The 16,263-nt window shown below is 39.7% G+C and overlaps 1 protein-coding gene across 1 annotated transcript; it reads left to right on the top strand.

The window, feature by feature from the left end:
• Positions 1 to 3,413: 3,413 nt before the first annotated feature.
• LOC108254800 (myosin heavy chain, fast skeletal muscle) lies at positions 3,414 to 16,263 on the top strand. Its single transcript, XM_053674097.1, has 40 exons — positions 3,414 to 3,551; positions 4,743 to 4,955; positions 5,058 to 5,201; positions 5,291 to 5,447; positions 5,548 to 5,575; positions 5,682 to 5,793; positions 6,320 to 6,412; positions 6,514 to 6,577; positions 7,076 to 7,174; positions 7,272 to 7,375; positions 7,468 to 7,606; positions 7,703 to 7,821; positions 7,910 to 8,059; positions 8,141 to 8,311; positions 8,408 to 8,714; positions 8,879 to 8,949; positions 9,479 to 9,566; positions 9,683 to 9,800; positions 9,938 to 10,061; positions 10,284 to 10,420; positions 10,513 to 10,768; positions 10,859 to 11,101; positions 11,187 to 11,363; positions 11,453 to 11,598; positions 11,690 to 11,780; positions 11,866 to 12,255; positions 12,575 to 12,701; positions 12,778 to 12,896; positions 13,314 to 13,510; positions 13,606 to 13,789; positions 13,880 to 14,045; positions 14,129 to 14,253; positions 14,338 to 14,646; positions 14,737 to 14,940; positions 15,038 to 15,163; positions 15,248 to 15,418; positions 15,502 to 15,606; positions 15,690 to 15,785; positions 15,896 to 16,027; positions 16,156 to 16,263. Exons 2-40 carry the CDS (start codon positions 4,755 to 4,757, stop codon positions 16,168 to 16,170), a joined length of 5,805 nt encoding a protein of 1,934 aa, XP_053530072.1. The 5' UTR covers positions 3,414 to 3,551; positions 4,743 to 4,754; the 3' UTR covers positions 16,171 to 16,263.

Raw genomic sequence — 16,263 nt, 5'->3', positions numbered from 1 at the left:
CTTGTACACAGGTAGGTAAAGACAAAGCTTTATTACATCACACAGCCAAGATGAGCTGATTATGGGGAAAACCTCGCAACGCTTTAATTCTGTACGAGAATACCATATACAGGATGACTGAAAAACGTTAACACTTGCAGGACACAATGCGGTGCGGTTACCAATAACGACTGTAAAAGCTCCTTGCTTCAAAGGGTCTCAGGTTATGTGCAGTCACTCTCAACACATTTTCGGAAGACCTCGTGGTTGCACTTTCTCTCCGAGGTCTTGCACATCACATAAAAGCATTCTTTCATCTTTCACAACCAGTAAGTGTTAACATTTTGTTAACCAGCCTGTGTATCGTAAGGTGTTTCTCTTAAATGTTCAGTTATAAATCATCATAAAAGAATTTCACACTTAAATAAAGTATTTGAAGGAACAATCTTTGATGATGATAACGATTAATTATTATTATGATGATTGTTACTACTAATACTTACAGCGTACTACTTCAGACCCTTGATGTAATCTTCGCCACCTGTAGACAGACGTAAGAAGAACAAAGACAGAGCATGAGCATTTCCTGTGAGCCAAATTGAAATTATGCCGCTGGATAACCGCACTTCTGTCCTTAAAAGCTCAGTCCTGCCAAGCCAATTGAGTTTTATAGTAAACATTTATGTTGGTTATATGAGCTGCCACCTGTCAACACCACCCTCGGACTCTTGGGACAGGAATGCTGGCTGCATTCAAATGGTTTATTAATAAAAATGCTTGACTTGCGAGAGCCTTGCAACAGTATACCAGTGGCATCTGAGCTCTCCCCCTGGGCTAATCCACAAATTCACTCCAGGAAGTCATATGAGCTGCCTCTCGTATTAGATGCAGCTTTTTTAACCATAGTTGAAGTGAAGCCTAGACTACAGTACAGAACACACTCTATTTTTATGATGTTTTTAATGGGAAAGTAACCTTGATTTGGGTTTGCAGTTATATGAACACAGTGAAACAAAGACCGCGATGGCGGTCCTGGACAAAACATGTCATGTGTTGCTAAAAAACAGATTTCACTGCAGTCTATGGGTTTATCAACATATATTAATTAGATTAAAACATAGACTCTAATACAACTCTGTTCCTCTTAAGATGATGGTTAAATGGTGGACGTATGCTGTATGCAATGAGGTAACACGTAAATAATATTAATCCTTGCCTACAGCTCAGTACTTGAATTAAAAGTCACCATCTGACTGACATATAGCTTATTAATAAAAGTGTGTGCCTGGCAAATTCCATGACACTGAATACCAGTGGCATTTCACAGCTCCTCCATTGCCAAGTTAGGCATTGTTGAAGTGCAAGTCGGATTAGTCTGTCTTTTAAACTGAGCACTAAGAATGATAAATGGATAATTAGATTTATTGTGAGCCAAAAGTTTTTGGATAGTTACTGCAGCCCTGAAATAAATGTGATATTAAAATTACACAGTAAATCATGTAATAAGATTAACACCTGAAATACTGTTATCAGGTCATCTGCTGTCATCAACATAGTTAATCTCACTGCACTTTTCTTTGACAATATTCTTACCGTATCTTTTTATCTTACCTTATTTTATTTTATTCAGATGTCAGAAAAGTCCCGTTAACTTATTGTCTAATGTTCATTAGGAACCTTGTCCTTGTATATAATATATATTGACACATTTGCGTTATGGACGATTAGCTACTGAGGCTAAAATAATAACACAATTTGAGATATAATCCAGCACTAATCCTGCACCTTCTTGGCTTAAGAACAACACCATAGTAAGTTCTACAGGAAGTAGTTAAGAGATTTCTGGGTGTATGCGTTTTATCCTCAGTGGGACAGATTTGTTGCAGGTTTCTACTGTTCTACCTCCAGTGGAGAATCTGGTGCAGGAAAGACCGTGAACACAAAACATTATGGTAATGCCAAGACTGTGAGAAATGCCAACTCCTCTCATTTTGTACTGTAAGTAGGCCTACACTGCATGGCAATTACAGCCAAGATGTTACAAGCTCGTCAAAGTTCAAATCAGACGGTCTTTAATTTTCTAGGGTAGATGTATCAGAATACATTTTGGACAAACTGGAAAGTTGTCTTCAGCTGACTGAAACTTGTAAGTTTGCGTGGGTCTTTTTTCCCACCTGGATGAGGCTGAGAATCTCGCCATGAAGTGTGGAAAGAAGCAGCTCCAGAAACTAGAATCTAGGGACTGCTGCAAAATAATAATAATAATAATAATAATAATAATAATAATAATAATAATAATGTTACGGGATTATACGTAACATTAAGATCAATGTGTTCTTTTAATGTAAAGTAAGTTTATGATTAGAACAAACACAAAGCATCAGCTGTTTATATTAGACCATTTGATAAAACATCCATTATAACATCTTAATTGTAAAATGAAGTGCACAAAATTCTTGAGGCCCACACCAGACCACTAGTTGGTTTCGATATGTGTGTTTACTCCTAATAGGGACACTTTGCTTGTAATATTCATTTCCAGTGTTTAATTTTATGAATCCAAATAATCACTTCTAAATTGCACTGCCTTGTATGCGACTGCCAAACATATGATCTTTCTTTGGAAAAGAATGTTATGGTCAGCCACTGGTAATTAATCTTACACTACTTGATACTCTGCTGGCACTAAATGTTAGATCCTTTAAATCTTGCTATGTATCCAAGTTAAGTCTGGGAAACCTGATTTATATACTTGGAAATGACTGCACTGACCATGAAACTGAACACCAGGGGGATCAGAGTGCTTCTCCACGTCCAATTTTAGCGCCTCTTAATTGACAGAACTCACAATGTAAACTTTTTTAAAATAACCAAAAATAAAAATAAATGTTTAACATTTTAACAACAACAACAACAACAACACTATTTCATGAGTAATATACACGTGTTTTTACTGGATATTCAATAGAAACAGCAATCCAAAAATGGTCAGAAATATATTCTGATAGAGTTTAATTTTTGACAAATTTTAAATATTTATGTTAATTTTAAATTGTAAATTGATCATGCATTCCACTGGAAAATTACTGTTGTCTCTACCTTGCATAAAATAAATAGTTAGTCTTTAATATAATAAATAAAACCATATATTTTCTAAGAAATTTTTTTTTTCTCGAAGAAAACCGTATATTTTCTAAGAAACACCAGCATTTACAATTGGATAGCACCAAGACGTGTCTTTAGTAGTGTGACATAAAGCAAAAATACACTGCATCATCTAATGCTACACACCCATATATAGATAGTCAATTCTGCTGAGTGAACGGTAATGCTGCTATAAAACAGGCTCCCCCAAGGACTGAAGGAACCTCAAGCACCCTGCCAAGGTGAGGAAATCTCCAGTTCTATTTATATACTCATTATATTTGTATATTGTTTAATTAGTAAAATGTGGCATTTCATCGGTGTTTACACTGAATGTCTAAACTGATATTTACTCCTTTTTACCCCAGGGTTTACAATCTGCCAGCCAATCTACCATCTGCCAATTTCTCCTATTGATATCAAACAAGGTACAGTGCTAAACATCGAAATGGTAAAAAAATTATTAGTTAAAACATGGTTAATGTGTATTTATTTACTGTGTATTTTGTCAGGCCACATGTAAGGATATCTATACAGGAACTTTGCAGCAGATATACTGTACATATACACGCACCGAACACTTTAATAGGAACACCTGCATATATACCCATTCATGCAACTATCTAATTGGCCAACTGTATGACAGCAGTGCAGTGCATAAAATAATGCAGATATAGGCGAGCAGCTTCAGGTAATGTTCACATTAACCATGAGCATGGGGGAAAAATGTGATCTCAGTGACTCTGACCATGGCATGATTGTGGGTGAAAAACGGGCTGGAGAATGACCAGACTGGTTTGAGATGACAAAAATGCTACAGTAACTCAGATTCTTATTCTGTACAATTATGGTGAGCAGAAAAACATCTCAGAACACACAACACCTCAAACCTTGAGGTGGATGGCCTACAGAAGCAGAAGACCATGTTGGGGTCGACTTCTGTGGAAAACTGGTCTGATGAATCTCGATTTCTGCTGAAGGACACAGATGGAAATGTCAGAATTTGGTGCCAACAGCATGAATCCATGGACCCAACCTGCCTTGTGTCAACAGTCCAGGCTGGTGGAGGTGGTGTAATGATGTGGAGAATGTTTACTTCACACTCTGGACCCATTAATCCCGATCAATCATCGCTTGAATGCCACATCCTGTTTGAGTATTGTAGCTGACCGAGTGCATCCCATCATGGCCATAATTTACAATCTTATAATTGCTACTTTCAGCATGATAATGCACCATGTAACAAAGCAAAACTCATTTCAAGGTGGTTTCATGAACATGAGAATGAGTCCTATCCAGTCACTGGATCTGAAACCTGTAGAACCTTGGGATGTGGTAGAGCAGGAGATTCACAGCATAAAAGTGCACTTTTAGGAGACAAAATTGCTATAAGTGTGATGCAATCATGTCAACATGAACCAGAATCTCAAAGGAATGTTTCCAACATCTTGTGGAATCAATGCCAGGAAGAATTGAAGCTGTTTTGAGAGCAGAGGCCCTACCCAGTATTAGTATAGTGTTCCAACTGCTCAGTGAGTGTATGACATTTATAAACCACAGACAACTACATGGCTTCATCCAAAGTAAAAAAGGTATGTTTATATAATTTGACTCCACAGTAACCTGCCACCATGGGAGATGGCGAGATGGAATGCTTCGGCCCGGCGGCCATCTACCTCCGGAAGCCGGACAAGGAGAGGATTGAGGCTCAGAACAGACCTTTTGATGCCAAAACTGCAGTGTATGTGACTGATGCAGCTGAGATGTACGTCAAGGGTACACTGAAGAGTAAAGAGGGTGGCAAAGCCACCGTTGAAACTCTGGACAAAAAAGTAAGTGACAAGATAACTGACGCATCTAGAAGTGGCAGGATCCTAGTATATTTCCCTACAGAACCAACCATTATAATGTGTTCTATCACTGTTATTTTACAGACTGTCACAGTTAAGGAAGATGAAGTCTTTCCCATGAATCCCCCAAAGTATGACAAAATTGAGGACATGGCCATGATGACCCACCTCAATGAACCTACCGTGCTGTATAACCTCAAAGAGCGTTACGCAGCATGGATGATCTACGTAAGTTTAACAAAGAATTACTCAATTATGAAAGAGAAATAGAAGAGTGTGACACAAACTAATGAAAATTTACTCTGACTCTCCTTCAGACCTACTCAGGGTTGTTCTGCGTCACTGTGAACCCCTACAAGTGGCTCCCAGTGTACGACGCTGTCGTTGTGTCTGGATACAGAGGCAAAAAGAGGATTGAAGCCCCACCTCACATCTTCTCCATCTCTGATAACGCCTATCAGTTCATGCTCACTGGTATGATATTCCTCATATTTCTAACTGTAACTATTTGTCACTGTATAAATAGTTGTATGCATTATACAAAATGTATAATGAATTCTAATTACTCCTTTAGATCGTGAGAACCAGTCAGTCCTGATTACGTAAGTTAAAACTCTTAAATGAAAATTCTGAAAAAAATGACACATAAAGATACATTCCTAGATGCTCTTGTATTGAAAAGTAATTTACAGTCTGTTCTGCCCCCAGTGGAGAATCTGGTGCAGGAAAGACTGTGAACACAAAACGTGTCATTCAGTACTTCGCAATGGTTGGCATGACTACACAGAAGAAGGCAGAGGCTACTCCTGGAAAAATGCAGGTAAGCGAACAATTATTACTGATATACAGTACTGTGCAAAAGTCTCAGACACCCCTTTTTTTTTAGTAAAAACGTTGCTATAGATTTTTTATTTTATGACTTCTACATTATCGAGTCAGTACAAAAACATTTTATATTTCCAAACATTAGTTTTCCTGCACAAAATTAAATGTAATATAAAAATGTTTGTATGTCAGTAAAGAAACCAGCGTATTAAGTGGTAAGAGACACTTTTCAGACAAAAACATAATGAAGGCTGCTGGATTTTGCTGCAAAAATAAGAAGCATGTGTGACAGTTAAAGTCTCCAGAAGAACCGTGGCTGGCTCTGCAAGACGCTCAGAAAAACTTACCAGTTAATTTCCTTATAAAACTGCACAAATTCTACCTAAGACTCCTTTTTTTAAGCAAAGGGTCGTCACACCAAATATTGTTTCATTTATTACTGTTATATATACACATATATGTATATATAAATAAAAATCAGAAGTCAGAATCCTCAATTAAATACCTGCCATCATCACTAGGGTTCACTGGAAGATCAAATTGTTGCAGCCAACCCCCTGCTGGAGGCTTATGGTAATGCCAAGACTGTGAGAAATGACAACTCCTCTCGTTTTGTAAGTTCACACATACTGAATGTATAAATCACAGATTGTGTACGCAGCCATGTGACTAAAATATATATCAAATAAATACAATATATATTTTTCATTTACAGGGTAAATTCATCAGAATTCACTTTGGCCAAACTGGCAAGCTGGCCTCAGCTGATATTGAAACCTGTAAGTATTAACAACTATGAAGATTCCTGAATATCATGGAATATTCATTTAAAATCTTTTAGATGTTCAAAAAGAGAATGAACTAAAAAAGAAAAGAGAGAGAAAGTGGTATTTTACTACTATCTGAAAAGTGATTATGGTAATTCATTCTACTAACTAATGGAGAAGGTATAATTACAAGGTGATAAAGGCAAACGGCACCAAAGGCCCACTGGTAACTTACTGGCTTAGCGCTTATATATATTCTAAAACTTCCAGTTGTGAATATAAAAATACGAAGCTACATTAATACAAATGATGAAAAACTCTAGTCAGTAATGCAGGAAAAAGAAATAACAGTCCAATCATTGACAGTTCATAATTCTGAACACAGAGCATAAAGGTGCAAGCACACCTGGAAAAACTGTTCAAAGACATTTATCTGATTACTGATCAGATTTAAGAATATTATAAAATAAACATGAGACAGTGCTTAACAAAATCAATTCTTGCCAACAGACCTGCTGGAAAAGTCCAGAGTCACCTTCCAGCTGTCTGCTGAGAGAAGCTACCACATTTTCTACCAGCTCATGACGGGACACAAACCAGAGCTGCTTGGTAGGAATTCTCATGAGCTGTAATGTTGCCAAAATCCTGTTACATTAGTTTAAGGAACAAATTTGTATGAATACCAACTATTTGTATCCTTATACAGAGGCACTGCTCATCACCACCAACCCCTACGACTACCCTATGATCAGCCAGGGTGAAATCACAGTCAAGAGCATCGATGATGTTGAGGAGTTCGTTGCCACAGATGTGCGAAAAATGATTTGCTCTAATTTCACAAAAGAAATGTGTGTGTAAATTATAAAGATACACATGACTAATCTCTCCTTCTCATCACACAGACGGCCATTGACATCCTTGGCTTCAACGCTGATGAGAAAATTAGCATATACAAGCTGACCGGTGCTGTGATGCATCATGGAAACATGAAGTTCAAGCAGAAGCAGAGGGAGGAGCAGGCTGAGCCTGATGGCACTGAGGGTACAAATAAAATCACAAGACTTATTTAGTCTGTCAAAATATAAATGATAATATATATCAAATTCTTGATTTTTATTACAACTTTTTTCATTTCAGTTGCTGATAAAATCGCCTACCTTCTGGGCCTGAACTCAGCTGACATGCTGAAAGCTTTGTGCTACCCCAGAGTCAAGGTCGGAAATGAGTTTGTGACCAAAGGCCAGACTGTTCCTCAGGTAATGTCTGTGAGAATGAAGCTTTGTTTGTATAGAAAGCACAAATTACAGGACAATACTCAATAAGGCTAACTTTTACATTATTCAGGTGAACAATGCTGTCAGTGCCCTCTGCAAATCCATCTATGAGAAAATGTTCTTGTGGATGGTCGTGCGAATTAATGAGATGCTGGACACAAAGCAACAAAGACAGTTCTTCATTGGTGTGCTGGACATCGCTGGATTTGAGATCTTTGATGTAAATATTTGTTTTTCTCCATGAAGAGTGTTCCACTGGTTTAAACAATAATTTGGAAATGTCTAATATATTGATCTACAGTTCAACAGCTTGGAGCAGCTCTGCATTAACTTCACAAATGAGAAACTGCAACAGTTTTTCAACCACCACATGTTCGTGCTGGAACAAGAGGAGTACAAGAAAGAAGGTATTGTGTGGGAGTTCATTGACTTCGGTATGGACTTGGCTGCCTGCATTGAGCTCATTGAGAAGGTAAAGTGTTTCAATGAAGCACAGTTTAAACAAATTGCTAACTATCCAACCTGTCTTCCTTGTCATTTGACTAATAAAAATTAATATTACCAACAGCCAATGGGCATCTTCTCCATCCTTGAAGAGGAGTGCATGTTCCCCAAGGCTACAGACACGTCATTCAAGAACAAGCTTCATGACCAGCATCTTGGAAAATGCAACGCCTTCCAGAAGCCAAAGCCCGCCAAAGGCAAAGCTGAGGCCCACTTCTCCCTGGTGCACTACGCCGGCACTGTGGACTACAACATTACCGGCTGGTTGGACAAGAACAAGGATCCACTGAATGACTCTGTTGTGCAGCTGTACCAGAAGTCAGCAAACAAACTGTTGTGCCTCCTGTACGCAGCCCATGCTGCTGCCGATGGTAAGATTAACATCGATAAGGTTAATAATTTTCACTATACAAGCACAGAATAAGCTGATAATCAGACTTTTCACTTTCAGTAATTAAGATGTTTCTGGACTGAGAAAGTAAGAGTATAATAAAATAAGGAAAACAATAACCGACTAATTTGTATTGGTCAACAGCTGATAGTGGTGGTGGAAAGAAAGGCAAGAAGAAGGGTGGTTCCTTCCAGACTGTGTCTGCTCTGTTCAGGGTGAGAACAATTTAACAGAAACTATGTTAACATAAAAGGTTGAGTGAATGGATTCCACATTTTACATACATTTTAGTCTCAGCAACAGGATGAAATACATGACATTTACTGTAAAAACTAACATAACAGATGCAAGAGTCCTATCAGAGTGTAAATAACAGTAAACATCAGTTTCACATCATACCAGAGTTTACAATTCCTGTTTGTGTTTTTAAGAATCCCTTAAAATATAAAAAATATTATTATATTATTTAGATTCCCGTCTGAGCTCCACCCATCCTCACAATTCCTTTTGATGTTTGAAAATATGTAACATTAAACTTGTTTCCCGACCGTGTGTTTTGTATCCACATGTACTTCAGCATTCTTGCTCAGAATTTATGCAAAGATTAAAATTATTGAAAGTATACTAGTTTACCTCAGTTTCCTCTACTCTAGTTTAGCTGTGTACAGGCTATTATTATTATTATTATTATTATTATTATTATTATTATTATTATTGCTAAACCGCTGAATGTAAAACTCACAGGAGAACTTGGGTAAGCTGATGACCAACTTGAGGAGCACTCACCCTCACTTTGTGCGTTGCTTGATTCCAAATGAGTCCAAGACTCCAGGTGGGTATTCTTATTTTCTTACATTTTTACTAGTAAATACACAACAACATACCTATGAATGTCTTTGACTGTAAGAGTTTTTGCTAAATATTGTACCCCTACACTGTACACACTAGGTCTGATGGAGAACTTCCTGGTCATCCACCAGTTGAGGTGTAATGGTGTGCTGGAGGGTATCAGAATCTGCAGAAAGGGATTCCCAAGCAGAATCCTCTATGCTGACTTCAAACAGAGGTAATCTGTATTACAAATATAATTTAAGGTAATGGAAGAACACCTGAAAATACCCTTTGCTTCTACACATGGGTTGTGGGCCAAGAAATGAAAATGTGGGTACATTATGTATTCTGAAATACATGTTTCTATTTCAGATACAAAGTCTTGAATGCCAGTGTCATCCCAGAGGGACAGTTCATTGACAACAAAAAAGCTTCAGAGAAACTCTTAGGCTCTATCGATGTAGATCATACGCAGTACATGTTTGGACACACCAAGGTGTGTAGTTTTGTTAGAACAAAAGTATTAATGTTGGTACTGAAAAGTTTCATTTCCTGGAAAAACGCAACTCAAGAGAGCAGCCACCATTTAAATTCTACAATACCCAGTACTAATTATAACACAGGTCATTATGTATTTCTATTGCTGTATTTCTATTGCTGTATTTTCTTAGGTAAAGACTCAGATCATCATTTTTTTCCAATCTTCCCAAACCTGCAGGTGTTCTTCAAAGCCGGTCTGCTGGGTACCCTTGAGGAGATGCGAGATGAGAAATTGGCATCACTAGTGACCATGACTCAGGCTTTGTGCCGTGGCTACCTCATGAGGAGGGAGTTTGTCAAGATGATGGAGAGGAGGTATATTTAGATGAACAAAGCATTAAACCTAAGTACAAAACAAAAATAAACATAGGTAGGTGCATACTGACCGTGTTCATCTTAAATTCCAGAGAATCCATCTATTCCATCCAATACAACATCCGCTCATTCATGAATGTGAAACACTGGCCATGGATGAAGCTGTACTTCAAGATCAAGCCTCTTCTCAAGTCTGCAGAGACTGAGAAGGAAATGGCTGCCATGAAGGAGAACTTTGAGAAAATGAAGGAGGACTTGGCAAAGGCACTGGCCAAGAAGAAAGAGCTTGAGGAGAAGATGGTGTCTCTGGTACAGGAGAAAAATGACCTGCAACTCCAAGTATCAGCTGTGAGTATTTTAAACAGAGTTGGTAAAATTTCACTGGAATTTGGATAACCTCAATAATCTTTAACAAACAAAAAAAAATCATCATAACAGGAAACTGAGAACCTTGCTGATGCTGAGGAAAGGTGTGAGGGGCTCATCAAGAGCAAGATCCAGCTTGAGGCCAAGCTCAAAGACACAACTGAGAGACTGGAGGATGAGGAGGAAATCAATGCTGAGCTGACTGCCAAGAAGAGGAAACTGGAGGATGAGTGCTCTGAGTTGAAGAAGGATATTGATGACCTGGAGCTCACCTTGGCCAAAGTGGAAAAGGAGAAACATGCCACTGAGAACAAGGTTGAAATTAATTAAATGAACATATTGTACTTTTATCATAAGAACTTAAACAGACAACTTAACATTATTTAATGCTCTTTCACAGGTCAAGAACCTCACTGAGGAGATGGCCTCTCAGGATGAGAGCATTGCCAAGCTCACTAAGGAGAAGAAAGCCCTCCAAGAGGCACACCAGCAGACTCTGGATGATCTCCAGGCAGAGGAAGACAAAGTCAACACTCTGACCAAATCAAAGACCAAGCTTGAGCAACAAGTGGATGATGTAAGACTTTAGTATTCTATTTTTAATTAAATATTTCATAAATGTGTTATAGATTATCAGTTGAAACTCCAACACTCTCACATACACAGCTTGAGGGTTCTCTGGAACAAGAGAAGAAACTCCGTATGGACCTTGAGAGAGCCAAGAGGAAGCTTGAAGGTGACCTGAAACTGGCTCAAGAGTCCATAATGGACCTGGAGAATGACAAGCAGCAGTCTGATGAAAAGATCAAGAAGTGAGTGAGTGTAAAAGAAATTATATGTACTAGAAAGAAATATATAACTCTTGATAACATCATGTTTGTTTTTCTTGTTTCAACAAAACAGGAAGGACTTTGAAATAAGTCAACTTCTGAGCAAGATTGAAGATGAGCAGTCACTGGGTGCTCAACTTCAGAAGAAAATCAAAGAACTCCAGGTAAAAATGAGTTCTGAAACAGGTTAACAGTAAGCTAGCAAGCAAGGCCATTCATTCAGACAAATCAAACTTTTTTCCACCTTAGGCTCGCATTGAAGAGCTGGAGGAGGAAATTGAGGCTGAGCGTGCAGCTCGTGCTAAAGTTGAGAAGCAGAGAGCTGATCTCTCCAGGGAACTTGAGGAGATCAGTGAGAGGCTTGAGGAAGCTGGAGGTGCCACTGCTGCTCAGATCGAGATGAATAAGAAGCGTGAGGCCGAGTTCCAGAAAATGCGCCGTGATCTGGAAGAGTCCACTCTGCAGCATGAAGCCACAGCTGCTGCACTCCGCAAGAAACAAGCTGACAGCGTTGCTGAGCTTGGAGAGCAGATCGACAATCTTCAGCGTGTCAAACAGAAGCTGGAGAAGGAAAAGAGTGAATACAAAATGGAGATAGATGACCTCTCCAGTAACATGGAGGCTGTTGCCAAAGCAAAGGTATCAAATTGGACTTCACTTCTTTTAGCTGACGTATTAGCTAAAGAATACTGAAACAAATTACTATGAAACCTTTTTCCTATGGGCAGTGCAGTGGTGGTTTACCGGTTAAGGCTCTGGGTTACTGGTCGGGGGTTCAAGCCCCATGTCTGCCAAACTGCCACTGTTGGGCCCTTGAGCAAGGCCCTTAACCCTCTCTGCTCCAGGGGTGCCGTATCATGGCTCTGACCCCAGCTTCCTGACAGGCTTGGGTATGCGATGTATACAATTTCACTGTGTTCTACTGTATATGTGACCAATAAGCATTATTATGCTTTAGGGTAACCTAGAAAAAATGTGCCGCACCCTTGAGGACCAACTGAGTGAACTCAAGACCAAGAACGATGAGAATGTCCGCCAACTGAATGACATTAACACACAGAAAGCACGACTTCAGACTGAAAATGGTGAGTATTTCAATTTAATATATAATCAAAATATTGATGTCTATCACAAAGCTAACGCCACTGTTGTTGGTGACAGGTGAACTTGGCCGGCAACTGGAAGAGAAAGATGCACTTGTGTCCCAGCTTACAAGAGGAAAACAAGCTTACACTCAGCAGATTGAAGAACTCAAGAGAGTCACCGAGGAGGAAGTGAAGGTAAATAATGAAACTAATTAAATAAATCTCTCCAGTCCATTAATGCAGGAGTTCCCAAACTTTTCCAGGGCAAGGCCCCCCAAATGGCATTAGCATTTGACCGAGGCCCCCCTTTTGGAAGATGTCTTTAAAACACAATAAAAATATATCCCCCTTTGTTTTTATTATTAATAATTACATGTTACATCTTTACAATACATTAGGAATTGAGTGTGTGTGTGTGTGTGTGTGTGGTTGTCTGAGAGTGAGAAATAGAAAACATATTAGTGGGAGGGATGGGCACACCAAATTGTTGAGTCCCCCCTGGTGCCCCTTGGCGACCCCCACTTTGAAAACCACTACATTAATGTACATGTGGTAGTGTGCTTAAAACAATCCGTATGAATGAGTGAACTGAAAATAAAAACTTATCTTTAGGCCAAGAACGCTCTGGCCCATGCTGTCCAATCAGCCAGACATGACTGCGATCTGCTCAGAGAGCAGTTTGAGGAAGAGCAGGAGGCCAAGGCTGAGCTTCAGCGTGCGATGTCCAAGGCCAACAGTGAGGTGGCTCAGTGGAGAACCAAATATGAGACTGATGCCATTCAGCGTACTGAGGAGCTTGAGGAGGCCAAGTAAATTCATACCACAGTGAAAAACAGTTGTGTCTAAACAAATAATACTCATAATAGCCAAATATACAACATATTGCTGATTCACCCCCCTATAGGAAAAAGCTTGCTCAGCGTCTACAAGAGGCAGAGGAATCCATTGAAGCTGTGAACTCCAAGTGTGCTTCTCTGGAGAAGACCAAGCAGAGACTGCAAGGTGAAGTGGAGGACCTCATGATTGACGTTGAGAGAGCCAATTCTGTGGCTGCTAATCTTGACAAGAAGCAGAGGAACTTTGACAAGGTGAACATCTGTTACTTGACCAAAAATACACAAGTTATTAAACTGGTACAAGCATAAAGTTTACATGATCCTATTTAATGCGACATTTAGGTCTTGGCAGAATGGAAACAGAAGTATGAGGAAGGCCAGGCTGAACTGGAGGGGGCTCAGAAAGAGGCTCGCGCTCTCAGCACTGAGCTCTTTAAGATGAAGAACTCATATGAGGAAGCTCTTGACCACCTGGAGACTCTGAAAAGGGAGAACAAGAATCTCCAGCGTAAGTTAAACAGAAATTCACATGTAAAATAGTAGTACCCTTAAAATGAAAGCAAACTAACAGAAATTCTCTCGCTTCTGCAGAGGAGATCTCTGACCTGACTGAACAGATTGGAGAGACTGGAAAGACCATCCATGAGCTGGAGAAGGCAAAGAAGACAGTGGAAACTGAGAAATCAGAAATCCAGACTGCTCTTGAAGAAGCTGAGGTAACGATGCATAACTGCAAAAAGCAAAAATGAAATAAAACTTGATATGCATTATATTGTTCAACATTCAACATATTTCCTAAGGGTACACTTGAACATGAAGAGTCCAAGATCCTTCGTGTCCAGCTTGAGCTCAACCAGGTTAAGAGTGAGATTGACAGGAAACTGGCTGAGAAGGATGAGGAGATGGAGCAGATCAAGAGAAACAGCCAGAGGGTGATTGAGTCCATGCAGACTACTCTGGACTCTGAAGTTAGGAGCAGGAATGATGCTTTGAGGGTCAAGAAGAAGATGGAGGGAGATCTCAATGAGATGGAGATTCAGCTGAGCCATGCCAACCGCCAGGCTGCTGAGGCACAGAAACAGCTCAGAAATGTCCAAGGACAGCTCAAGGTCTGCCTGGAGGTTTTTTTATTCACAACTTAAGTTTACAATTCTTTAATATGACAGTTCTAGTTAAAGTAATATCCACTTTCACATCAGGATGCACAACTGCACCTTGATGATGCTGTCAGAGGACAGGAAGACATGAAAGAACAGGTTGCTATGGTGGAGCGCAGGAATAACCTGATGCTGGCAGAGATTGAGGAACTCAGAACTGCACTGGAGCAGACAGAGAGAGGCCGCAAAGTGGCTGAGCAGGAGCTGGTTGATGCCAGTGAGCGTGTGGGGCTGCTGCACTCTCAGGTAGGATCTACTAGCTGTTCCGATGTTGCTCTTTGCTGTTTCTTTGATATTTTGTGACAAAAACCACCTAATGTCATCTTGTTACCCTTTTTGACAGAATACCAGCCTGATCAACACCAAGAAGAAGCTTGAGGCTGATCTGGTGCAGGTCCAAGGTGAGGTGGATGACACCATCCAGGAGGCCAGAAATGCTGAAGAGAAGGCGAAGAAGGCTATCACAGATGTGAGTGTTTCACTTAATAGAAACGATAACACTGTGATTTACAGTTAACCTGAAAACTAAATTCATGACATGGTCAAACACTAGGCTGCCATGATGGCAGAGGAGCTGAAGAAAGAGCAGGACACCAGTGCTCACCTTGAGAGAATGAAGAAGAACCTTGAAGTTACAGTCAAAGATCTGCAGCACCGTCTGGATGAGGCTGAGAATCTTGCCATGAAGGGTGGAAAGAAGCAGCTCCAGAAACTGGAATCTAGGGTATATTGCAATCCTTAAACATGGGGTACAACTAGCAAATCATTTTATTAGAAGGTTTTCTACAAATGAAATGTCTGCTCTAGGTGCGTGAACTGGAGAGTGAGGTCGAAGCTGAGCAGAGACGTGGCGCTGAAGCCGTTAAAGGAGTCCGCAAGTATGAGAGGAGAGTGAAGGAGCTCACCTACCAGGTACAAAATATATTTGGCAATGTGAAGCATATAAGAAGCACAATTTAAACAAGCAAAACCTTAATAACCACCGATCTTTACAGACTGAGGAGGACAAGAAGAATGTGAGCAGACTGCAGGATCTTGTGGACAAACTGCAGCTGAAAGTGAAGGCCTACAAGAGGCAGGCTGAGGAAGCTGTAAGTTCATAAGCTACACTGGTCATTCATGTAGTGCATAACAATGACAAACATGCCGGTATTTTACTTAATTTAACAACACTAAATTGGATATTGCTTGCCAATCACAGGAGGAGCAGGCCAACACTCACCTGTCCAGGTACAGGAAAGTGCAGCATGAGATGGAGGAAGCTCAGGAGCGTGCTGACATTGCTGAGTCCCAGGTCAACAAGCTGAGAGCCAAGAGTAGAGATGCTGGAAAGGTGAGGCAATGTCATCTTTAAAAAAAATATCTTTATAATTTCTAACATGTTCTTTTATTTAGAAAAAAAAACGTCCTTTAACGGCTTAAACGATTTCCTCTAATTGTCTTCATTTATACTTCCCAAAGAGCAAAGAAGAATGAGGAGCAGACCAACCAGACACCAACAAGCAAGCATAAAATATGACTGACTTGTGATGTCTTAAATTTTCTATCAAATAAATCATGCAACTGTAA

Source organism: Ictalurus punctatus, chromosome 21 (genome assembly GCF_001660625.3).
Source record: "Ictalurus punctatus breed USDA103 chromosome 21, Coco_2.0, whole genome shotgun sequence".
Taxonomy (NCBI): domain Eukaryota; kingdom Metazoa; phylum Chordata; class Actinopteri; order Siluriformes; family Ictaluridae; genus Ictalurus; species Ictalurus punctatus.
Note: the sequence above shows the minus strand (reverse complement) of the source record. Positions and strands in the feature narration are given on the sequence as shown.